This window comes from Anas acuta, chromosome 2 (assembly GCF_963932015.1).
Source record: "Anas acuta chromosome 2, bAnaAcu1.1, whole genome shotgun sequence".
Taxonomy (NCBI): Eukaryota; Metazoa; Chordata; class Aves; order Anseriformes; family Anatidae; genus Anas; species Anas acuta.
The window spans coordinates 54,128,398-54,154,926 of NC_088980.1; the positions used below are offsets into that span (position 1 = coordinate 54,128,398).

A 26,529-nucleotide genomic window follows, 5' to 3' on the forward strand; every position below is an offset into this window, starting at 1 on the left:
TTAGAAAAGTAGTAAAGGGCACATTTGAAAAGAATAAATGTGTATACTATATTCAAGAATTACAGTGGCATCCAATCCCTCTGTATATCAAATAACAAAATTATCGGATTTTTTATAAGTTATTTTTGCTGTATACCGTACCATATATCACAAACACATCTAATTCTTATTCTTAAAGTATTTATTGAAGTGAAGGGCACTATCTTCACTGTAGCCTGACAAAGCATGGTATAAAATGGTTCTCTGTTAGCCCTAGACATCTTCCTTTTCTTCCCTGGTGAAACCGCTTTGTTAGGACAAGTCAGTTCAGCGCTGTTACATGTGTCTCCTTTTCATTACCTATGTTGTAATGGTTCTTTCTTTCCATGAATTTGAGACATTCTGTCTACATCAGCTAGAAGAAACAGAATTCCTTTTCAGAGCCCTGTTCCCTCTCAGAAGTGAGCAAGTTTAAGCCTTCTTCAGTCTGTGTTCAGGCGTGCAGTTCCTTCTTGTAAGTGCTGCTGGTACAGTGTGTTGCTTGCTGTCATAGTTCAATTACCCTTTTTCTTTCTTTACGTAACTGGCAAGTACTGTGGCACCTGTGGAGTTTATTCTGAATTACCTTTTGAAAGGCACCTTGTTTCTTGAGACAAACATGAGCAGTCTATAAATTGGCTAGTTTTATAATGCAGGCTCCAGATAGAACCCAGATACAGCTCTTCTTGTAACACAATAGCCATTGTATATCTCATGGGAGAGTACTATACATCAGTGAAAGAACAGAAGCACTATTTGTAGGCCATTTTGAAGCTTATAAAGGCTCCCTTGTTTCAGACAGGGTACAGCTAATTGAAGTTCCTTTGTATATAGAAGCAACAAGCAAGCTGCCTGCCAGAGAACTGAACTTTGTCTCACCACGCCTTCCAGTTCAGAGTCTTCCTGCCTTTCACGCCTCAGGCTGGACATGAGAAGCTGCCCTTTCCTCAGCCATGGCCAAAGCATAAACAGAGCTTTGCAGAAAGTCTGCATTCACAAAAAGCACTGTCTTGCAGCAGAAGCCAGAGTTCCATAGAACAAGGGTAGATTATTTATAATTCTTTATCCATGTACTACTGGCAAGGAGAAGACTTGACATCCTGTTTTTTCCATATTCTCCAAACAGTCTAAGTATTCTTGCGTAGTTCAAACAGTACATATGGTGAAACGATAGCACTTCTGCTTTTTTGAGGAATCTCAAAGCCTTCAAGCGTGTGTAGGGCCTTTTCATACCTGCCAGCGAGCTTAACCCAGGTACTGTAATCAAAGCTTTTACTACACATACAAGCTGCATCTTTTCTAAAATTTGTCAAAAGGTCTTATTTTCTCCTTGTGATGTCATGGAGCTATTCAAGATCAGACACTGATGTATTTCCACTGTTTTTCTAACACATACTATGTTTTTATCTGACAGAGACTCTTCTATTCTAAATTCTTCCCTGTTGACTAATGTAGGCTTATTGTGTTGCATCACCCAATAGAGTGATGAGTGTTTCATAAATTCTTGAAAGGTAAAACTTCAACCTAACAGATGTCCTTTACTGAAAAATGTATTGCTGATTGTAATTTTATATTGTTATACCCTGCTTGTCATTTCTTACAGTCACCAAGTTGCAAGGGAAATCAAACGTTTTCCTTAATTATATATGATAAAAAAGCTAAAGTTTTGAAATGAAAACTTTTCCTGTGTGTTAGCAGGGTTAACAGCATAAGGAATAAAAGTGATACTGGTTTGTTAGAGGGAAAAATTCACAGTTTCTGATGAACAAAAGCTTTCTCCACAATATGAAAAAAATTCATGTAATACTTGTTCATACCTCTCTCCCCTTGTCCTCCCCCACACTGTTAATATAAAGTATACTGTCCAAAACTAAATGAAGTCCACACTGAGATATGCATGTAACTTTTCCAGACATGGGTTTCTTTGATTAGAACATGAGTGCAAACACTTCAGTGGATGCTTGTCATGAACTCTGTCCTCCTGAACACAAAGGTGCATTTTTTTTCTTGTTTTTTTTTTTTTTTCTTTCCTTCCTTTAAAAAAAAAAAAAAAATATATATATATATATATATATATATATGTATATTTATATTGATGTTATTTATAAGCAATAAAAATTAGAAGCAGAGACAAGAAATTTATGATACTTACTACAAGGCAGAGTGACAAGGTCTGTATTGTGTTTTTCATTGTCCTGCAGTTGACCTTGGCATGCTTATGTCATGGCTTGTCTCTGCTGCTTTAAAGCTTGTCTTTACTGCTATGAAGAATACAATCTACCTGAACAGAAAAAGTTAGGAAGGGCCAAGTCCATGGAAGATGGTATGTGATGAAGCAGTAGTATAACACAATATGAATGTGTTTTCTTCTGCTGAGAGATGTCAAAGCTGACAAAAAGGTGTCATTCTTGTTACTGGATTTACACAATAAAGATCATTGATCATTGAGAGATCATTGTATACTCCACCTTGCATTGGTTTTGGATACTGTAGTTTGATAACATGTTCTGGATCATTAATATATTTTGGGTTGCAATCTGTGTTGTATCTGATAACAGAATCAGAAATTCTTTTGATGCTTGAACAGCAATATTTCATGCTAAAATTTTCTAAAAGCTCAGAGAGCCAAGCTTCTGCAAGGGACAGGGTCTCATGTGACTTGTATTATGTTGAACATCAGGCAAATTCATGTGTTACAGATGGTCAGTGAAAATACATTGACTTTGCATAAGGTACTTGCTGTAATGGTTAGTAAATTGCACCAAAATTACATGGTGAGCGCTTACTTGCACGCTCTCTCTCTGTGTTCCTCTGTTTGTTTACCATTTTGCAAAAACAGTCATGTACTCAGGAAGATGATCACCAACATTTTTCTTCATAAGAAGAAGTGGTGCTTCATTTTGTTCTATATATCTGTTCACTACATAGGCATTTTGTCCAACAAACTGACGTTTACAATAAACAATTACAGTTTTGGATTTAAGTATTAAGTTTAAGGTTATTCTCTGTTGCCTGCATATTACTTACTTATTTTCAAAAAGCCTTGTATCTGAAAATCAGACAATTATTGTAATACCATTTGGACTTTTCAGTTTGCTTTCACTTATTTTCACCTCTTGGCTTTTTCTGCCGGCATCTGCTCTAAACACCTGGTATATGAGATTTTCCCCACCCCCCACCCCCGATGACTTTTGGATCCTTGAGGGACCATAGGTACATTAATTTTTTCCCCCCTCCATTCTCATGTCTGGCATGAGTGTGGCCTGGCTTCTTCATGTAGCATACAAACTCTGAGGATGGCTTTTGAACAATATCCTAACAATCTTATTTTCCCCAACCCCTGTTTTTTCCCGACATGCATTGAATACTTAGATTATTTTTTGTCTTTTTATTTTTTGACTTCAACTACTCCTAGGCCAAACTTCAGTCAAAGTATTTCATGTGAATAGATCTGCATGACAGTTTTATCACTTAAAAAGCCTGAAAAATGTGATTTCTTATTACTGTCATTTATTGTATTGACATTTTTGCTTACACACTTTTTTTCTCCTTAGAAGATAAATGAAGAACAAGTTAATGAAATCTGTAAGAAAGTGAAGGAAACTTTCTTTCAGATGTTTTTAATTGTTGGAGTCAAGCTGAGTTTTCATTTATATGTATTTTACTCACCAAACTCAGAAAGATTAATCATATAAATGACAGAAAAGTTTATATTGCATTAATGAAAAAAAATTGAATAAATGATACCAAGAAGAGTGTTTTTTTCTTAGTGCTCAGGTTCCTGTCTGTATGGAATGCAGCGAATAGATGTAGCTCCTAGTTTCCTGTGATGGGATGCCTAAGATGATGCTTTTATTCTGTACTTATATAGAACATTCTACACTTATTGTAGGTCACAGCAAAAGATTATCCAATAGAAAGCAAATTATTTTTTTGTTCTGCAAAATGCTAGTTAAAGTATTTTAAAGGTAGTTTGAGATTACACATCAGTTTTGGCTTTCTTTTTTTTTCAGTGTTGTCATTTTGCTACTCTTATATTTGGTTAAAAGAGAGTGTATTATTAATACCTTTAATTCCGTGGTTTTCAAGGATGCCTGTTAGTTGTAAGTTTCTGTAAACTGATTTTACTCCCAGCTGGGAGATGACCCACTCAGAGAGTTAATAAAACCGCCTACTCAGTGGGGTATGCATAAACTGTCCTTCTACGTGAAAGCTGAGAACCACATAACTAAGACAGACCTCATTCTGTGCTCCTACTGTAAGAAATTGTAAGGTATAATGCTAGTGAAAAAGTTCCTGCTGTACCTAGATTTTTTTATTTTATTTTATTTTTTTACCATTTATTTCTGTGCCTGAGGGACAGCCTAGTTGATTTGAAAACTCTGCCTGCCTGTATTCAATTGTCACAAATATTTTGGCAATGAATTTGTAATGAAGAATGTTTGAAAAAGAAGGCGAAGTGTAGGAAAACATTGCAAAACAAAACAGAGAATGTTAAATATGTTCAAAATCTGTCCTTCTGTATGTGATATTTATTCTGGCAATATCATTCTCGTTTATATTTGCTCTGTCAAGGAGCAAATAATCAATGTTATTTGGAGCTTTGCTAAGCACCAGTGGCAGCATACCAAACAGTTTCATTAACAGGTTTGCAAATACCTGCATGTCAAAGAACTGTTTTCAGAAGTCAGTTAGGAAGACGTGGAAATTTTTGAAATTTCAGGTTGAGTTACTCTTGAGAATAAAAGCAGGTCAGAAAAGGCCCGTGGCTGGTTAGAAAAGAATACCAAAATAACAGTGTGTTACCATTGTGATGGTCTGTCACCTTAGAATCTGCCCAGTACTGAGGACTGTAAACTCAGTGGATAACAAAATTGCAACCAGCAAAGTAAATACTGGCTTGAATGCAGTGAAAGTTTTGTTTCTGGGTTTATATATGGTCACTAAGGTCTTGACAGCTCTGTAGTCATTCTTTTAAAGCCACTGGCATGAATAGGATAGAGGATAAAGGGCTGTCTCTATAAATAAAGTACTTAAAGTCTGTAATGGTGAAGCTTGTGTAAAAATACTCCTTCAGCCTGCAGTTGTTAGCTAACTTTATACAGTTGCATAAAACCACCTGTATGCTGTGTTTGTAACCTAGCCTTACTTGACCAAAAGTAACAAGATTCTTTCAAAGCTCCCCATCTATCCTCATCTATAAAAGTTCCCCATCTATTACATGGCAAATCCAGGCTTGTGGCCTGGTGCTTTGAATTCCACTCATCAGCAATATGTCTGAAAGTTTAGTCATGAAGTGTTTAGCCAACATCTTCATAGCTCTAGCCCAGAGACATTTTCTCTGAAATAAAGCAGTATTTTATATTTTAGATTTTATAATTTAGATTTTATATTTGCTGTCCAGCATAACTGACTGTTCTTGGATTATGCACCCATGAGCTTAAAAGATTATGGCATTTCCAAAGGTTCTTAGCAGTTTTTCTTTTAATTTTCACTTGTATCTATGAGGGCTGATCACTTCTAACATTCAGATGACAGGATAAACAGAATAATTCTGAAGTTGTAAATGTCAAAGAAATGTTTATGTAATCAAATTATTGTGCAAAAAAAAAAAAAAAGTGTTTATACAAGCCTCTACTGTATTATAGCTTCTGATTAGAGTCTCAAAGCAGATGCACCTCTTCAACTAAACTTGGAAAAAAGCCTGATACACTGGTGGCTTTGGGGGTTGTTGTTTTTTCTGTTCTCTAATAGCCAGTGAATCATGGATTACTTTACAAAAGAAAGGCTTTTGAAGGACTTTTTCCAAGTGTTTTTTTTTTTTTTTTTTTTTTTTTAACGTTTTAATGGAATAACTGCATACATATGTGTTCTTGAAAGTATTTGAATAATATCTTGCATATATGTAAGATAAAAAAGGAAGAAGAACCTTAAAACACTGATTCATGCTTGATCTGAAGATGTAAAAGATAAGCAAGAGGCAGAAATTTATCATCAGTTTAATAGAAATAGAAGATTGGATGAGGAAGCAGTCTGGCTGATATGTATTGTTATTACATACGTCTATTCATGCTAGTTAGCAATGCACATGGTAGCATACATTTTTATGAAATGTTACTAGTCCTTTTGGTTGGAAAAGCTTACGTTAGCAAACATCCATGGGAACAACTGCTTCCCTTGCTGTGGTTACATGAAGTAAACTTTAAAATTTGCCGGAGTGAGACCTCTTACTGTGATGTTGCACTTGTTGACTGTGATGTGCCACAGTAATCCATGTAGTTTGAGGGAAGGCTACAGTAGAAGAAAGCTCTAAAAACTGAAGCACAGCTGTGAGCATACCTCTTCAGAGCAACTGAAGTCTTTAAATGATCCCATATTTAGGTACCTGTGAAGGTATAGTCTGCTGCACTCACAAATCCAAGGTGTTTTGTAATTTTGGAATTACAGAACTGCCAGTATTGTGTGAGGAAGTAGACAAAATACACGTTCAGTCCCAGTTAGGTGCCCAAAGGCCATATTTATCATTTTATTTATGTATTTATTTATTTTTTAAGATTCTGCTCCCCTACTTTTATTCTCTTTGTGTTTCTTCCCCCTTGTACAAGAGGAAAAAGTAATTTATTCTGTATTTTTCTACGCCTGAGTTAAGCAAGTTCATAAAAGTTTTTTTAAAAAAATCATAAAGCTATTCACATTCAGACACATAGCACAAAATCCAAAATGCACAGTGACTTGTGATTGACTCCCAGATTTCTTTCAGTTGTGAGAGTATTGGGTAAATGTATACCATTCCTTTACAGATCATGGGGTTTGCTGAGTCTGTGACTGAGGGCTATTGCATAGCAACCCTCCTTCAGGGTTGTCTGATGGAGAAGGGTACATTGCTGGACAGATACCGTCATGGGTTTCTACTACTGACTGCCCACCCAGGACCATGGCACAGATGAGCTGTTCTATAGCCAGTTAGGGGAAATCTTGGGATTGGTTACCCCTGCCCTTATGGAAGACTTCAGCTGCCCAGACTGGGAATATCATACTGCCATGACAAGCAAGTCTGGGAAATTCCTAAAGGGCGTTGAAGATAGCTTCCAGTCAAAAGTACTTAGTGAGCCAAGTAGGAGAGGAGTAATTTGCATTCAAAATTGTTGGTGTAAGAAGAAAAAAGTTAGCAGAGTTGTTACCCTGGACTTTAAAAGAGCAAACTTTAAAATACTCAGAAAGCTAGTTAATGGTGTCCTCTGGGAAGTGGTTTTAGAGGATTTAGCATTCCATGAGAGCTGGTCACTTTTCAAGAAACACTTTTTAAAAGCTTGGGACCAGACAGTCCCATTGTATGGTAAGTCAAGCAAGCAGAACAGAAGTCCAGCCTAGCTGAACGGGGAACTCCTCCTGAAGTAAGAGTAGAAGAAGAAAGTTTATGTCTTCTGGAAGCAACATCAGGCTTCACAGGGAGAGTACAAAGCTGCAGTTTGCATCTGTAGGGAGAAAATGAAAAAAGCTAAAGCTCAACTTGAGTTGACACTGGCCGTTGTGGTGTCAGACAACAAGAAAATCTTTTCCAAGTATGTCAACAACAAGAGGAGGTCCAAGGAAAACATTGCACAAATACTTGGAGCAGATGGTCACCTAGCAAGTAGGGATGAGGGAAAGATGGAGGTATTTGCCTATTTTCACCTCAGTTTTTCATATTAATTATAGATCTTCAGTTGCCTGGTCCTCTTGAGTCAGAGGGTCATGGCTGGGGGAGCTGTGACTTTCCATTTGTGGTCACCTAACTTGTTAGGGAACAGTTGTATCAGCTGAACATTCATTAATTCCTGGGGGCCTGGCAGGATTTACCCAATAGTACTGAGCAAGTTAGTGGGTGTTATATCTGTACCCCTCTCAATAATTTACCAAAGTTCATGGTAGTCTGGGGCGGTCACTACTAACTGGAAGCTAGGCAGTGTTATACCATGAAAATATAACCATGAAAAGTGCATGAGAGAAGACCCAGGAAACCACAGACATGTTAGTTTAACCTCAGTCCCTAGAAAAAAATTATGGAGAATATTGTCCTGGGGGATATGGAAAGTCAAAGAAAAAAGCAATTATCAGGCATAGACAACTTGGATTCATCAAGGGAAAGTCCTGTCTTAGTAGTTTCATCTCCTGCTGTGATAAGGTCATCCACTTGGTGGGAGGTGGGCATAATCTTTCTGGATATTAGTAAGGCCTTTGATACTGTCCCTCACAGTATCCTTCTAGACAAATTGTCCACCTGTGAGATAAGCAGGTTCATCCTACACTGGCTCAATAGAAAGAGCTTAGAGGGTTGTAGTGAGTGGGGCTACATCTGAGCGATCAGTTTAGGAGCATTGGGCGATGAGGAATGGCATGAAGTCAAACAAAGGAAAACAACAAGTTCTGCATCTGGGACATAGTAATGCCAGACAGGTACAGACTGATGAGTGGCTAGAGAGCAGCTCAGCAGATAGGGATCTGGGGGTGCTTGTCACCTGTAGGCTCAACATGAGCTAGCAGTGCTCCCTGGCAGCCAAGAGGGCAATCTGCATTTTGGGATGCATTAAACACAGCAGAGCCAGCTGGTCAAAAGAGGTGATTCTCCCACTTTATTTAGTGTTGGTATTGCATGTGATTCTGGGCTGCACAATATAAAAAGGATATAAGATACTAAGATACTAAGAAAGCATGCAGAGGAGGACAGCAAAGCCGATAAAAGGGCTGAAAGGCAGGCACATCGTAGAATGGTTTGGATTGGAAAGAACCTTAAAGATCATCTAGTTCCAACCCCCCTCTCCTGTGAGGAGAGCCTGACAATATTTGGTTTGTCTAGTTTGCAGGAAAGAAGGCTAAGAGGTGACCTCATTGCTCTCTACAACTTCTAGAATGGAGGAAATGGAGAGGGAGGTGCAGATCTCTTCTCCCCTGGTAACCAATGATAGAATGTGAGGGAATAGCATAAAGCAGTGCAGTGAATGTTCAGACTGGATGGACATTAGGAAAAAATCTTTTATTGTGAGGGTGGTCAAACAGTAGAACAGGTTTCCTAGAGAGATGGATTATGCCCCTATCAGTGTTCAAGAGGCGTTTGGATAATGCCCTTAATAACATGCTTTAACTTTTACTTAGCCCTGAAATGGTCAGGCAGTTGGACTTGATCTTTATAGGTCCCTTCCAACTGAACTACTCTATTCTATAATTAAAAGCTTGTGAATTAAGGTGATATTTATTTATGGTCTTCTTGTTTAGTGGCCTCAGAAAAGTGAAATGTATTTTCCTGCCATTTCAGAATTTGTTCCTGGAATATCTCTTATGACTAGAGGAGGAAAACCACTTATTGAATTATTTAAAGCTCTGCTTCTTCCACAGCCCTTCCACCATCCTTACTGTCTCAAATGTAATTCTAATCACCTAGTTTTTACTTATATTACACTTACACATTATGTTGGAAATGAATGCTTTTTCATTAACTAAGCCTTCACTTCACTTCTCAAACAATTCTTATCATGTATAAATGTTACTGTTCATTTTCTGTTCCATTTCAGCAAGTGTAAATTCTCAGACTTGAAAATCGGGAAGGAAATTGGACATCCAAATGTTTCCTGTGAATACAGTGCTTTTTATGCAAAGCCAGGAATGCTTTCTATGGAAAGATTTTCTGTAGTAATTACTCTTTATAGGAGTTTGAAGTGTTCAATGTGTTTATCTCTGCCAAGAAACATCCAAGACAAAGAGAAAGTGTAGTTGTAGAATAAATTAATCAAAATAATTAATGGCAGTACTGGACTGCTGCATTAATAACCTGTTCTGCCTCTGTGACAAGGATTGTCCCTTATTTTTTAGCTGATGCTATGGTGTCTGTCACAATCAGTACTTGCTGTTTGGGTCTCCTGAATGCTACCATTAAGAAATTGTTTAATATGAATAACTGCTATGAAAAAAAATAAGTGGCAGGCGTGAATGTTCTTATAAAGGAGTAGTTTGATTCTGTGTACCTTTTGGTCTATGGCAGAAAGCAGAATATTACCTAATTTACCAGTATTCATGTCTGTAATCAAGCTGATTTGTTTCAAGGCTATCAGCATGGTTTAGTGTGCATGTTGCAAGTACATTGGTGTTAGAAATTAGAAAGTGATTGAGTAATTCATAACAGGAAAGCTTTACATCTTCGTATTTGTTTCTGTCCATATCAAGTCATTTCCTGTAGCCATCCTTTCAGAAAATCTGGTGCCCTGGGACACTGAATAACAATCTGAGGAGGAAGCGTGCTGCCCATGTTGGTGCTGCAGTGTTTCCACTCATTTTCCTGACCTGTAAATAAAACCTGCACTGAACAATGATGGGGGGTAATGCTGAATGCAGTACAGCAAGGTTGCACATGGTGTTTTGTCAAAGAAGGCATGGGAAGTGAGTCAAACTTTTTCAGAGCTCTGGATACTAAATTTATCAGTGGTGAGCTGGTGTGGCATTATACGGCAGCTGGCCTTTGCCCACATTAAAAAGCACTTAGATCCTCAATTTCAACTCTCTCTGAAAGAAACAAATCTGGTAGGTCAAATTAAATGGTACAGGAACGATGAATGGGTATCAGCCTAATAACAAACAAACCGGCCAACCAACCCCCTGTGGTTTGTCTGCCGGTAGTCTGTCAAGAAAAGGACTGTGAGCATTGTAAGCTGACCGAGGAAACGAGTTGGGAAGTGTTTGGGGAGCAGCGCTGTGCGTGCTAGAGTCTGCTGTGAGTGAGTGTGAGAGTCTGGGGGAAGGGAGAGGGAGGTTTTAAAAAAATAAATAATTCAAATGAGGTGGAGTTACCAGAGCATGAGTACACTGAATGGGCATGCTGGCAGGAACAGCGAGCAGCAATGCGAGCTGGAACGGTCAGTGAATTATTTTCTGTCTGGATGGAGTGAACTCCGTCTTCAAATGAATGGCTTTGTTTAGAGTGAGTCTGGTTTTCTTTCAATGCGGACACGGGAAACTTCTTTGCTGTGGAGCTGTAATGCACAGAGCAGAGTGATTGGTATTCTGATGTGGAGAATGGCTTTTCCCGAGCCTCCCCGCGGTGGAGGAGCTCGCCTGGCTGCTGTGCTCTTCTGAGCTGCAGAAAGAATGCAGCGCGATCGGCTCAATAGGAGGAAGCTCTTCTTTTTTTCTGCCCTGAAAAAAGTTTGTGCACAGCCCACGCTTCGCGAGAGAATTTCTGTCATGATGGCTTCCATAGGTAGGTTCGTGGTTTCCTGCTCTCCCTCTTTCTTGTTTGTTTTCCCCAGTCAGAAAACTGATTTTGTGGGGCTTCTCTGTTTTGCTAGCCGCTGCCTTAGCGCTGCGCAGGAGGGAGTGAAACGCAGTCTCTGCTGTAGGGAGTGAAATGGAGTCCGCACTGTGTGTGTGAAGTGTGTGTGTGTGGGGAAGATAGGGGTTAAAAAATATATATCACTTTGGCAATTCAGTGATAGAGCTCTGTCTATAATGCAGTGTGCTGCAAGAGTTTCCTGAGCTCATTTGTGCAGTTGTGGGTGGGGTGGGGCTTGCTTGCATGTGGTGTGCTTTTATGTCGGTAACAAACTTTGAAGGAAAAAAAAAATCGGAGAAAGAATCAAGCCTTGTGTGTTAAGTAGCAAGGTTTGGAGTCTGCAGAGAAATTACAAAGCTTTGTGGACACCGAGTTTTGTCAGTATGAGCTTTTTCCCTGTGATCTTTAATGAAGTGACAGGTCAGGAAGCAGGCTGACTCGAGATCTTTGTGAAGCTGTTTTTTCTGTTAGGGAGGGACTTTTTTTTTTTTTTTCTTTTTCTTTTTTATTAGAAGAAATGGGAAAAAGGGGACTGCCGGGAAACATAAGTAATTGCTGACTCCTTAAAAAAGCTTTGCCTAGACTGATTCTTTTTCCTTCTCCAAGGAGTTTCTAGTAAATTGTAGTGGCATTGAATTTCCTTTCAGCAGAATGAAAAGTCTTTCCTGAATGAGGAATTTCACATACTTTTTTGCTTTCTTGCTTAATGAAGTAAACATTGTATTGTGCCACAAGCACTGGCAGAGTAATTCTTCTATTTCAGACAGTACTTTGTTAGATTTAAAATATTCTTGTTTTCTTAGTCCAGATCTGAATTTTCCAGTCCTAGAGCAACCAACTTGTTGCATGGTATGATGTGCAGGATGCACCAGAATACTTTAAAAGGGTCTTACTGATTCTTATGGCCTTAATGAAGACAATTTTTTCATTCAGATAGTAGCAGTGGATATTCATTGAAGGATTTGCATCCCCAAAAGGAGAGTTGCTGGTTGCTTAAGAGGCAGAGCAAAAAACACCTAATAGCTCCACTTTTCAGTCCTGCTACAACAATGATCTGAACACTGAAGATTAGCTGAACAGAATTTGTTCTGATCAGTTTAAATTCCAGGCTATTACCAGCAGCTTCTGAAAAAAAAAAAATATATTTTTTGTTGTTCTAAAGCAAAAATGGTATAGGTATCCTACTTCAAATGTAAAAAGCAGCCCTCATATTTGGTATTCAGGCTGCAATGAGCTGTTTGGACATTTATTACGAGCAAGTGACTCCAGAAAAGCGAACAGGTTGAAGAGGTTGTACTACACATTTGTGCAGTATTTTAAAAAAGGCAGAGGCGAAGTGAGATGGTTGGTCTAAGGTCTGAACATTAGTTTGATTGCTTCCGTTCCTCCTGCTAGGTGCTCCTGAGACATCAAAAGCTGCATACTCAGACCTCTCTGGTGCTAGCACCAGGTAACTGGACTGAGATGAGAAATGCAGAAATGAAACTTTATTTGACCCTCTCTTCCGCCTTAAGCACAGTAGATAGGATCATACATGAAACTGAAAATTTCACTGAGTCTTGGTGCTTGCTTTCCAAGAATGTCAGAAAGTCAATCCTGAACTCAGTCCTTCCTTTGTTCACTTGACATTTGCTCTGCTGTGCTCCACTCCTCCCCCTTTAAATTGTCTTTTTCAGTGGATCTGCCAGTAGAGGAGTTGTATTTTTCAGTTCTGCTGACACACCCCAGACCTGTGTTTCCCACATGTCAAGCAATTTTAATTCCTAATGAACTTTGGTAGCACAAAGCACAGGGCAAGCATTTTCCTCTCTCTCTTTTTTTTTTTTTCTTGAAGGATGCTTGTTCTTCCAGAACATTCTGCCTGAAAAATGAGTACTCTTCTTTTTTAAGTTATTACACTTGTGATTCCTAGGGATTTTTTTTTTCCTCTAAAACTTCTACAATTTAATGCTAATTGTCCTATTCAGCAATGTGAATATCTGAAAATCCATTATGAGATAAACTAAGAATGGAACTGACTATATGGAACTGACTCTAATAGCAGTTAACTATTTTGCTGTAAAAAAAAAAAAAAGTCGTATTAATACCCTAATAGTTTTGTTGGGTTTGTTTTTGTTCATGACTGGATGATCTGTTGAACTTAAAGGCAAAATGGTAGTGTTCCTGTTTATGCATTATGGACTGACAGCTGTATTAGTGGCTCCCTCTCCCTAAAGAGTGTTTTTATAAATGTCAAGCTCTGTGTTTTCATGTGACCTGGATGACTTGAGGAGATGCTTCAACAGATGAATTGCATTCCTAAGACAGCAAAACTATGCTTAAAGTCAATAACAGAGCATCTGCAAGATCTTTTAAAATATGTGAGAAGACGCACAACTGATTGCTTTAGTCCCTAGGGAAGGCTCTTTTTTTCTGGTACCATTTGGGGAAATAAAACTGAAATTAGTGTAAACAACTTCAGAAAAGCAAATCTTACTGCTTTAAAGATGTGTTGCAAATTCCATTCAGCAAGTATGACTTACTTATATTTCAGTATTTGTGAGTGAGTCAATGATATCAAGCATTTGTAAACAGTCTAAGTGTCTGTCAGGGGAATGGTAACTTCCTCAGAAATGCTGGAGAGTAAGATCTTCAGGGTAGGGAACTGTGCATGGGGAAAACTGGGGTCTGGTAAATCATCCTTTTGGTAATATTTATCTCTGTGAGGACAGGGGCAGAGGGCAAGTGCAATTAATTCCCTGATCCTGGGGTCGCCTGGAGATAAGCTCACGCCTGGCACAGCTTCAGGGGGTTGCATTTGTTTGTTATTGGCAGGAGCCTCTGGGGGCTGTTATGGGAGCTAGAAGTTGCTGTAACACAGGAATGTCCTAGCTAGTGGATACCCACTCTTGTCATTCATCTTGCTAGAAAGACAGGAACTCTTGTAGAGATGTCACAGAGACAGCCTTGCTCACCTAGTACTTAAAGAGGAGAGCTGCTATTCCAAGGATATTTCCTCAAAGAGCAGCATAGATGGTTTGCAGTCCTCTTTAGGCATAAGACAAGAATGTTTGTCTATTTATTTATTTATTTATTTTCTTTAAATGCACACAAGAAGTATTTGCATGAAGTTAGAAGCCTCCAGTACAGCAGTGTAGCTTACCTTTACTTATTAGTAGCTTCGGTTCTAGCTTTTAAACATGTTATTTCTTCCACCAAAGAAACATCTGAGAAATTCTTTACCATCTCTCCAGATATGCTGTTTAATTTTCCAGGTTGTCAGCTCCTGCATTATGTTTTCTGTAATATCCAAGCACATAATATGTACCACTGAGATTCTTGTTGGTACTATTAAATGAAGAAAATGAAGCTGGCCTTGCTAGTGCAGCAAAGTTAGTATGTGTATGCTAGAGCCACCATCTTCACAGGTTCCCTTATCCTGCCAGTTCTGCCCATCTGATTTGGTTACTTGCAAAGAGAGTTGATCCACTCAAACAGAAATTAACAGAATCTCCAAGCAGTAGTAACCTTGTCTTTTGTTTAACAAGCATGGTTTTGCTATATTGTTGCAGGAGTTGTAATCCTGGTCGTTATTGGTAGGTTTTTGATAAGAGGGGGAAAGATACTCAACACCATCTGACCCTGTGGTGGTATTTTTTTTTTTTTATTGTGAAGTGTACTCCTTCTAAAAGAACATAGACAACAGTGAAGAATAGTTTATGAATGTGCATAAAAAACAGCAAAAACCAGCTCCTATATGAAAAACAATCAAGCAAGCAAAAAGCAGAACAACAACAATTCTACAATCAAAATTAATTGGAGGATGGGAAGGAAATAGCAGAACTTCAGTAGTACATGTGCAATTCATAATTAAATACATATACATATATTGCAGGTGTGTGATTTTTTTTTTTTTTAATTAATAGACAATTTTAAAAAGTTTAGAGATGGCTGTGATACACTGTTATGCATGAGGAAGAAATTACTGTTACCACAGAAAGAAAGAAAGAAAGAAAAGATGGTTGGGAAGTACCTTTAGGGGTCTATAATTCAACCGGTGACTAAGAACAGGACCACCTGTACTGGCTTTGAGTTAGGAACCCCCCTCCTGATGTAGGTTCCACCATGATCCTGGAAACCTCTTCCAATACTGTACTACCCTTAGTGACAAAACACTTTCTGATTTCTAGTGAGAATTTTCTAAGATGTTTTTGTCTGTTACCTCTTTGTTTTGTTTTGTATCTTTCAGTTTGACCTGCTGGTCAAACTTAGGCAAAGGAAGGGAATGCACAGATGGTGGAAACAGGGCCATGTGCCCTGGAAAGAGTACAGAAACGCTGTCTGGATGTGCAGAGATGAGATCAGGAAAGCCAAGACACTGACAGAACTAAATTTGGCAAGGGATGCAAAGGATAAGAGGGATTCTACAGGTACATTGGCTGCAAGAGAAGGACTAAGGGGAGAGTAACACCTCTGACAAATGAAGACAGACAACTGTCAACAACAGACATGGAGAAGGCTGAGGTACTTAACAACTTCTTTGCATTGGTCTTCACTGGTGGTCAGGCTTGCCATATCTCATGAGTCTCCAGATCTCTAGGTGGGGGCTGGATGAGCTGAGTCCCTCCCACTGTAAGCGAAGAGCAGTTCAGGACCTCCTGATGCAACTTAACAACTACAAGTCTATGGAGCCTGATGACATGCCTGCAAGGTCCTGAGGGAATTGGCTGATGTAGCTGCCAAGCCGCTGTCCATCGTATTTGAAAAATCATGGCTGTCAGGCGAAGTCCCTGGTGACTTAGAAAAGGGAAACATCACTTCCATTTTTAAAAAGGGAAAGAAAGGAAGAACTACAGGGGAACTACAGACTGGTGAGCCTCACCTTTGTGCCTGGCAAGATCATGGAACAAGTCCTTCTGGAGGCAATGTTAAGGCACATGTGGGACAAGAAGGTGATCTGAGACTGACTTCACCAAGGGTGAATCATGCCTGACCAATCTGGTGGCTTTCTGTGGTGGCGTGACTGCATCAGTCAGCAAGGGAAGACTGATATCATTTACGTGGACTTCTGTAAGTCTTTTGACACAGTCCCACACGACATCATAATTTTTAAATTGGAAAGATACAGTTTGAAGGGTGGACCATCTGGTGGATAAGGAACTGCCTCGATGGCCACAGAATGGTGGCCAGTGGTTCCAGGTGGAAGCCAGTGATGAGCAGGTCTCAGGGGTCTGTCTTCGGCCTGGTGCTTTTCAATATCTTCATCAGTGACGCAGATGATGGGATCAAGTGCACCCTCAGCAAGTCTGCAGACAGCACCAAGCTAAGTGGTGTGGCTGATAGCAAAGAAGAGACACCATTCAAAGGGACCTGGACAGGCTGAAGAAATGGGCCTATGTGAACCACATGAGGTTCAACAAGTCCAAGTGCAAGGTACTGCACCTGGGTCAGGACAATCCCAGCCATGAGTACAGACTGGGAGAAGAAGACATAGAGCAGCCCTGCAGAGAGATACTTGGGTGTTCTGGTAGATGAAGGGCTCAACATGATCCAGCAGTGCACGCTTGCAGCTCAGAAGGCCAACTGCATCTGGGGCTGCATTAAAAGAAAAGTAGTCAGAAGGTCAAGGGAGGTGATTGTCCCCCTCTATTCTGCCCCCACTTGGAGTACTCTATCCAGGTCTGGAGCCCTCAGCACAAGAAGGATGTGGAGCTGTTAGAACGGGTCCAGAGGAGGGCCACAAAGATGATCAAGGGGCTGGAGCACCTCTCCTATGAAGAAGGCCTGAGAGTCAGGGCTGTTCAGCCTGGAGAAGAGAAGACTGGGGAGACCTCATTGTGGCCTTTCAATACTTAAAGGAGTCTTAAAAAAAGAACGGAGGGGGACTCTTTACTTGGGTAGATAATGATAGGACAAGGGGGAATGGTCTTAAACTAAAAGAGGATAGATTTAGACTAGACTTTAATAGGAATTTGTTTTTAAGATAAAGAAAGTCAAAAAAGAAAAATCTGAGAAGGAGACAAAAACTGTTAGCAGTTAAGATGATTTATTTTTTTCTAAATCATCTAAATTAGAGAGTTGAAGAAATACTAGAAAAAGCAGGGGTTCTGTTGTTAAGTCCGTGAAATATCTGAGTGATCTTGTGCTATAAAGTCCAGTTTATTAATAAAATAGATTTGTAGAAAGTGTTGCACATTCGCATGCTTCCTCAGAGCTCCATGGCAATGGAGCAAAGTAACAAAGTGCTGATTCAGCATTTGGTTACTGCAGATTTGGGGGGAGATATCCTGAGGCAAAAGATAATGATGACTGTCATTATCTCAGTCTACAAGTTATTTTGGAGGGTTTCTTAACAGACACTTATTTTCTAAAATATAAAACCCCTAAGTATCTCATTTTAAAACTGTGAAGAGCATAAAACAGTTAACTTCACCTTCTCAGACAATGAAAGGAAAAGCATTGCTGCCTGAGGTTTTCAGGGTTTTTGCTTTCAGGCTTGCTTAAGTGTACTTATGTTTAACTATTCTCAACAACAATAGCAACAAAAAAATTGCAATACAGTAAATAAGCTGTTTTTCTCAGAGTTTGAAACTGTTGTTCTCAGTGTTTGAAACATTAATGGTAGAATTTGGCTAGCAACAGATTGGGAAAATTTAGCTCTGAATGAAAGGTGGAATAACTTTTGTTGGGAAGGGTAGCACATACTATGCAAAAGAGGAAACAAAGTTATTCTCTTCCCTGGCAACTGAAATAATAAAAAAGATCTTAAGCATCTTTCACTGAAGCCTGTTTCTTGTCCTATTTCATGTGTTCTGTACAAAGGAAAAAACTATGAGACCAAAGTTGTTTTTTTGTAAGGGTATAATCTGATTCAGTCTATTTTTGTGAAATTGAAAGCTGAATATGGCAAGTACAAAATATCAAAGTTTCAGTAAAGTTGGTAGTTTGCAGGTGGCAAGAGAGAGTTTCAGCGTTATCTCAGTCTCCTATTAATTTTGGCACCTTAGCATTTGGAAAAGCAGAAGGAGAGATGATGAAAGGCAATATGGCTTCCCCAGAAGAACCATGCTTAATGGTGGACCATCTTGCTGTCTCCTTTTTCTATATGCAGGACTTTTAATTCTTCTTTTCCCAGTGAGCCCTGTAGAGGTTGTTAAGAAGCTTCACAAAAAGGAAGTCTTAGCACTCTTGTCATCCACTGGAGGAACTCTTTTTACAGGAAGCCAAATCCTTTTGTCATAAATTCACCATTTCCAGGTTTTCTGGCTTTACATAGTAGCATAAGCTTCTGCTACCCCCTAGTCACGATTACAATTGTGCACTCCTTTTCACTTCGTCCAGTCCAGCTAGCTGTCACTGGACTTTGCATGTCAATACTTACCTCTCTTCCACTAAAGTTCTTTTCCTTGCTCCATTTTTTTTTTTCTGTGAAACTATGATTTTCAAAGTAATCTTTCCTTCAAGCTTTATGTAGAAAAGCTAAAATTGTGCTTACTCAGTGTCATTAATTTTGTAATTTGCTTACTGATGTTTTTTTCCTTTAATTTATTGTTTCTTTTCTACATCCTTTCATATGATCATGGGCCTTTTATCTTTAAGAGAACTTCCTGCAGATGGGGGAACTAAATAATTGGATTTCTTCCCTTGGGTATACTAAAACTTTCTTCAATTCCATTTTGGTCTTTTTTTGCTTTTCCCAGAGAAATCTTTCTCCACTTTTTTTCTTCTGTAGATTTAAAGATTTGTAAAGAAACGTACCTAAATGAACCTTTTTCATAATATGTGCTTAAGATCTTCATCCAGTACATTTTGCCTTACTGATATAATTCAAACCATGAAGCATCTACCGTGTCTCTGGATATGTTGTTTTAATGCTTAATATTGGAGGGTTTTTTTTTTTGGATTCTTGCTTTACCTTTCCTTGTACCTCAGCTCTGACTTGAGTCTAAATCTTATGCCAAGAAATTCAGGTGAATAGCAGAATAACTTGGCTTAATGAAGAATAAAAATGAATATTGCAAAAGGGAAGTGGCAATCATTTAACCTTTGGTGTCCTGAATAAAATAAAGTTGTATCAGCAGAGACTGTTCTCACAGAAACTCTTAAAGTTCCCTAGATGTGGGAAGGAGAGATGAACAGCTCAGCATTGTGGTGGAGTAGTTGGTAGTGCCAAAGTTGGTAGTGCCAAACTGTAGTTGAAGCTAGCTCGATGTCAAGCTGCAAAGTGCCATCGAGTTTTTCATGAATGCAGGGGATTACAGTGTACATTCTTCAGAAGTGTTTCAAAGGAAAGGATGTTTTGAGAATGCTTGTCTGGTAGGACAAGTCCAAGGTGAGTCCTGAGTGAATGAGAAATACCAAGTTTATAGAATGTGGCCTTCTTTATTGGAAAGCAATTTTTTGCTGTTACCCTTAATTGGAGAGCTTCTCCTTGCTCAATCAGGTAATGACAGGACAAGGGGGAATGGTTTTAAACTAAAGAGGGGAGATTTAGATGAGAGGTTAGGAGGAAATTCTTTATTCAGAGGGTGGTGTGGCACTGGAACAGGTTGCCCAGAAAGGTTATGGGTGCCCCATCCCTGGAGGTGTTCAAGAACAGGTTAAATGAAGCCCTGAGCAACCTGATCTAGGGGGAGGTGTCCCTGCCTAATGCAGGGGAGTTGGAACTGGATGGTCTTTGAGGTCCCTTCCAACCTGAGCCATCCTATGATTCCATGAATGCAATCAGTCAAAAAAGAAATTACTTATATTGGGTAGAGAAGAGATCTTGCACCAGCTCTTCCATTACACATGTAAGTAACCTTCAATTCTGCCAGGAAATCTGTCAAAAGGAATTGTTTCATCAGCTGTTCTTCTGAACGGTGAAATGGAACCTTTGAATGAGGCTGTTGGTACAGGGAATGTTTTGGATACATCTTTCATTAGGCTGGAATTTTACATCATTGATGAAGCAAGCCATCAAAGGATAGATCAAGGGACAGAAGAGATTGTGCAATGCTTGTAAATTTCACAAAGCTTATTTTTCTGTAGCTCTTTAAGGCTAGTAGTGGTTCAGTTACTTTGGCTTGCTTTAGAGTAACGTGCTTTTCTGTGTCCATTCAGTTTTATGCTGCCTTGAGCTAGTTTGGGGGAGGCCAGCTCGTATTGTAGGGAGCAGAACAGTGACTTAGAGTAACTTGAGGATTTTGACTGTATTTTTTAAAATCATTCAGAGCACGTTAGCCATCACCTTTGAACCAAAAGGAATACAGAGATGAGATTGTATGAGGATCTGCTAACATACGAGGCATGCTAATGGAATGACAGCTCTTTGATTTCCCTACTGGACTACTTTCTCAAAAGCTGTGGGGCGATGTTGCCATTCAGCTGCTACAAGAAAAGAGAAAAAGGAATGCTTTTACATACCTTTTATCTGGACCCTGGCTTGAGTTAAGCCACTCTGCTTTTTTTTTATTTCTTTGTTTTTTTTTTTCCTTTTTCTTTTAAATTGTTTTTCCCCCTTTTTTTTTTTCCTCTTTTCCCCTTTCCCCTTCCTTTTCCTTTTCATTTTTTTCTTTCTTTCTCTCTTACTTTTTTAATTTCATTTTTCTTTTCTTTTAAGATAGGACACGTAGTGGATTCAAGTAGTAGTTAATCTTTAACATCGTACTTTCGTATCACTGTCTCCTGGGTACATTCAAGAGCTGCTTACAAATAGAAGATTCTTGCAACTTTTACTATTTTTTTCCCTTTGCTGCTGAGTGGGATGGTTGAATAGCAAGCTGGACCTTCTAGCTTGCATATGGTCACAATAATATTTGTTTTTATTCCTGAGTGTCCCTTTTTGTCAATGTATGATGCAAAGAGTGCTGTTCACCTCTTAGGTTCTGTCTGTAAAGCTGATCGTCAGTGTCAGCAAGTGTAGGTATTTTGACCTCAGTGTTTAAAGAGACATGACCATGATATTAGTTTTTGTGTGTCCGTTCTTTTAGTAGGGACCTGCACTTTTACATTGTCAGTGTTCTAACAGACCTAACAGTGTAGATTGAGAGGATCTGAAGCAAGAAGCACCAGTAGATTGCAGCAAACATGCCAGAGGAGTTTGTACCATGCATACAAAAAATCCTGTAGAAACTATAAGCTTGTACAGTAAAGGGTTAACAGCTGACTGGTGAGTGTGGACTCTGTATCAGACAATAGAGAGGACATAGCTGAAATATTTGGCAAGCTTGTTTTTAATTGAAATATAAACAAAGCTGCTTTCATGATAAGTGCCTTTCAGATATATTTGTTTCTAGCCTGGGAATAGTTATGCAGCGTTTGCGTTCATTTTGCAGATTACATGCCTGGCTGCCTGTGGCTTTTCACTGTTAATCTTTTACATGTGTGAAAATTTGGATATGAAGAGAAATGCTGTATCTGTCAGCATTCAGTCAGTGGTCTTTCTGTCATGCAGCTTTCAGTGATGTAAAGGTAATAGTGACAATCCAAAGCCTGAAACAAAGAAGAGTCACGTCTTAGTTCATATCTTTAAGCAAGTGCCTAAGTGGTGGGAGGAGAGGACTTTGCTATGTATAAATGCTTTGATTTAAGTCTTGTGCACATACTTGAGATTGCATAACAGTGGGAGAAGATTTTATGTTATTTCATAATTAGCTCCCCGTCCCTTTCTGCCCCCAGGTTCTTTGTAACGGGAGTCCAATGACTCCCCCTCCACAGTCTGATACCAAGGGGACAAGTATAGAGGCACTGACAGAAATAAAAAAAAAATATATGGAGTTAAGCCTGTGATCATAATCCCCATGCCTGCTGGGAATGCTTTATCCTCTCCTGTGTCGTAACAGAGTTGTCTCAACCTGTAGTATAACTGGGAGGCATCTGCAGGTTCACATACATAAATGAGATGTCAGTTGCACCTAAGACATACTGCCTTGCAGATGCAGCTCTCAGTAGATCCATTTGCTTTTAGTCTATGGAAAGTTGCATTACTGGGGAGGCTCAAGTGCTCATCAGGCATACAATGTTAGTTTGACCAACCCACGTTCAAGTAACCATTTTTGTTCCCTTAGATAATAGTTAAGACAAAGTATTACTTGTTTATTACATATTAAAATATTTGTTTATGGCTTAACATCAATCTTTATAATACTTGGGAGCACCACTGATTTCAGCAGGAATATGGCCTAAGACTGTGTTTGCACCAGTGTAGGTGAATACAATATATCTGAACTATTACAGATTCAGATTTTCTTAGCTCTTCCCCACCACACCCATTTCTGTAGGCATTTCCTTTAAAGTTCACTTTAATGGCTGGCATGGATCTAATTAATGCTAGTTAAAGACATTTTGGTAGTTTTCTAATGCTTTCCTCATCCAGTTAAGTGGTTGCTCTGTACAGTATGTGTGCTATGTGAGGAATTCAAATGGTTTTCAGACAGAGCACTGTTTTGCAGGTTTTCTTATCTCAGGCATTTCTTTTAAGTACCTTCCATCGTCCTGATTCGAATAATAGCAGAGACAGACTGTGCCATGAAAAGTATTGAAAAGATTTCTTTGGACTTGCTTCAGTGGAGGTCACAGAAATAGTGAGAATCTTCCTTCTTTTTACAGCATTAGAATGATTTCCTTATGGAAAAAATTAAGATTATTTTTAGTCTTTGTTGGGCTGGAGTTGTTCTCTAGCTGTCTTTTTTGTTGTTGTTTTTCTTCTCCACGTCAATCTTTTTATGTATATCTAGTACTCTAGAGAGAGTAGAGACTGTTTCATCTGTGGTCTCCTCATTGGTTCCAGTCTTGCAGATGTTGAGGTGATTGGAACTATTCAGGTGTATGAAGCTATTCAGATGCTTAAGCACATGCAGTATCATATTGCATGGCCTTCTCTGAGGTAGAAAATAGCGCAATTGAACATGAGCATATGTGAAATGGTTTTGGATTGTTTTAGCGTATGCCAGAAAAATTAAATGACAAGCTCCATAGAGCTTGAGTAGTTATAGCAATGCGCCTGTAAAGAAAAGGAATAAATTATTCCTTTATAAAACTCTTCAGTAGTAGGGATTTGAGGGAATAGTCCTGAGGGAAGTGGTGGATGAAGTTGCTAGGCCACTATATTTGAAAAGTCATGCCAGTCTGGTGAAGTTCCCACTGACTGGGAGAGAGGAAACATAACCACTGTTTTTAGGAAAGGGAAAAAAGGAGGACCCAGGGAACTACAAGCCAGTCAGTCTCATCTCTGTGCCAATCAAGATCATGGGGCAGATCCTCCTGAGACTATGCTAAAGCACATGGAAAACAGAGAGGAGATTGATGGCAGTCAGCATGGCTTCACTAAGGGCAAATCAAACCTGACAAATTTGGTGGCCTTTTACAATGGTGTTACAGTGCCGGTGGAAAAGGGAAGAGCAACCAACTGATGTCATCTACCTTTACTTCTGAAAAGCATTTCATATGGTCCTGTACAATATCCTTGATTATCAAATTAAGAGACATGGATTTGAGGGATGGACCACTCAGTGCATAAGGAATCAGCTGGAAGGTCTAACTGAGAGTTGTGGTCAATGGCTCAATGTCCAAGTGCAGAGATTGGTGATGAGTGGTGTCCCTCAGAGGTCTGTATTGGGACGAGTATTATCTAATGTATTTGTTGCTGACATGGATAGTGGGATTGAGTTCACCCTCAGGAATTTTGCAGATGACGCTAACCTGAGTGGTGGAAGAGATAGGGTGGGACCTTGACAGGCTGGAGGGTTGGGCTGACAGGAACCTCATGAAGATCAGCAAGGGCAAGTGCAGGTTCCTGCACCTAGGGAGGAATAGCCCTAAGCACCAACATAGGCTGGTGTGTGTGTGTCCTGTTAGAGTACAGCTCTGCAGAGAGGGACCTGGGAGTCCTGGTGGGCAGGAGGCTGACAACGAGTCAGCAATGTGCCCTTGTGGACAAGAAGGCCAATGATATTCTGGGCTGCATTTGGAAGAGTGTTGCCAGTAGGTCAAGGGAGGTGATCCTCCCCCTCTACTCAGCCATGGTGAGGCCACACCTGGAGTATTGCGTCCAGTTCTGGGCTCCCCAGGACATGAGGGATGTAGAACTACTGGAGTGAGTTCAGAGCAGGGCTACAAAGATGATGAGAGAAATGGAGCTCCTGTCATACGAGGACAGGCTGAGAGAACCGTGTCTGTATAGCCTGGAAAAGGGAAGACCGAGGGGAGACCTCATTAATGTATATAAATATCTGAAGGGAGGGTGTCGAGAGGATGGCGCTGATCTCTTTTCACTTTTGCCCAGTGAGAGGACAAGAGGCAGCAGTCACAAACTGAAGCACGGGAGGTTCTGGCTGAATATGAGAGGGCAATTCTTTCTTGTGAGGGTGACAGAACACTGGAACAGGTTGCCCAGAGAAGTTGTGGAGTCTCCTTCTCTGGAGATATTCAAAACCCGCCTGGATGCCATCCTGTGTAATGTGCTTGAGGTGATCCTGCTCAGCAGGGGATTGGATTAGATGGTCTTCAGAGGTCCCTTCCAACCCTGCCTACTCTGTGATTCCATGATTCTGAGATGCCATCCAGAGGGGCCTTGACAGTTTTGAGAGATTGGCCTGTGCAAACCTCCTGAAAGTCAACAAGGCCAAGTGCAAAGTCCTGTGCCTGTGTTGGGGCAATCCCAAACATGAATAAAAACTGGTCTTAAGGAGCCTCTCCCAGTTGTCATGACCTTGCAAAAGTTATCAGGAGTGGCCTTGCAGTGGCATTGGCCTTGCAATGGTATCAGCCTCCTCCCTCAGCTCTAGAGGGAACTACCATCAGGCCCCAGTGGGCTTGCATATATCCAGTTTGTTAAATGCTCCCTTGCCTGGTCCTTCTTATCTAAGGCAGTCTTCCTTGATCCAGACTTTCTCTATATCTCAGGGACTTGAGATTCCCGAGGCTGGGCTTACTGGGAAAGATCGGGGTGAAGAAGACATTGAGGATCTTGGCCTTTCCTGTCATTTGCCACTGAGTGCCCTGCCCCATTCAGCAGTGGGCTGAAGGTTGGGCTGAAATAAACCTCCAGTTTTTTTATCACTTCGCGGTTTAAGTGCATGCTGTATATAGTTAGGTAGGAAACTTGAACAGACATTTCTGTCTTAACACTGGGCTGTGGAATGCAGAACAGCTTGCCTCTGCCATTTGTTCTCCTGCTGGATGTTTTCAGCAATCAGTGTTGTGAAATAAAATGTTACTGTTTAAAACGTAAAAAATAGTTTTATTAAAAGAAAAATTGGTCATTTTATAAACACTTTCAGGCAGTACAAGGCCTGTAAAAATGTGAGTTGTTTTTCAATTTGTCTTGTACTTTGTTTCCTTTCTTGCAGAATCTCAAAGTTACAAAGAAGCCCTTAACCACTCTATGATAATGTCTGACAGCACCATGGGTGCTAACCCTGCTTTGATGAGGTCCAACATGCAGATGGATCCTTCCTTTCAGCGGTGTTTAGCATCTTCATGTACTGCTTCAAGTAACAGTTCTATCCCGGTGGGAGAAAGGTAGGAAAAGATTCTCTGACCTGTTTAGTTCTCATTATTGTGATTGCCAGCAAAGATGTTATTCTTGCTTGTTCACTGCAGAGCATTTGTACAAGAACTTTTGAGTTTTGTGATATGTGATTATGTTGTTGCCCACCATCTGGAAGTTAACACATCCACAGATGTTTTTTATATGTCTGAGAGGCACACGTGGTTTTAAAGAAAATCTAGGAATACAAAAATGAATAGGGACTATCAGTGGTCAGTCATGAACAATTACTTCTATTTACTTATTAGAAGGGGTGTTTTATTACAGCTGATAATGTTTCCTTCTCTATCACTCTGCAACAACATTCTTTTGTGGCTAACTGACCTTTTCATGGATAATTGGTTCCTTTTTCACAGTAAGTAAGTATTTGGAATGCTGTTGGTTGATGTGTCAAACTCTCAGTAAGGACTTAAGTGTGTTGATTTCTATATGTTTTCCTATCTAATTAATTTCATTTTGAGTCAGTACTTGGACTGTGAAAGAAGTTTCCTGTTGTAATTACGACTGTGAATCATAATAATCTTGTTAGGGGATCCTGTTGTTTCCCCTAGCAAAATGGGTTGCACCAGGCATCCAGAACTCACTCAAAGTGTTGATTCATATTTAAAGTAGTGAGAATTTAATGGTACACATATATCAGCTTGAGCTGGGTGCCTCCAAGGAGGGACCCCACTCAAGACTTTACTTGGATTCTTACACCCAT

The 26,529-nt window shown here is 39.7% G+C and overlaps 1 protein-coding gene across 9 annotated transcripts in view; it reads left to right on the forward strand.

Annotated features, from left to right (window-relative positions):
• TNS3 (tensin 3) overlaps window positions 1-26,529 on the forward strand; it is a 247,068-nt gene that overhangs the window by 197,186 nt on the left and 23,353 nt on the right. For all 9 annotated transcript variants that reach the window (XM_068674803.1, XM_068674806.1, XM_068674804.1 and 6 more), the window contains one exon: window positions 25,627-25,798. In XM_068674803.1, the coding sequence (XP_068530904.1) occupies window positions 25,627-25,798 (172 nt within the window). The remainder of the gene's footprint in view (window positions 1-25,626; window positions 25,799-26,529) is intronic.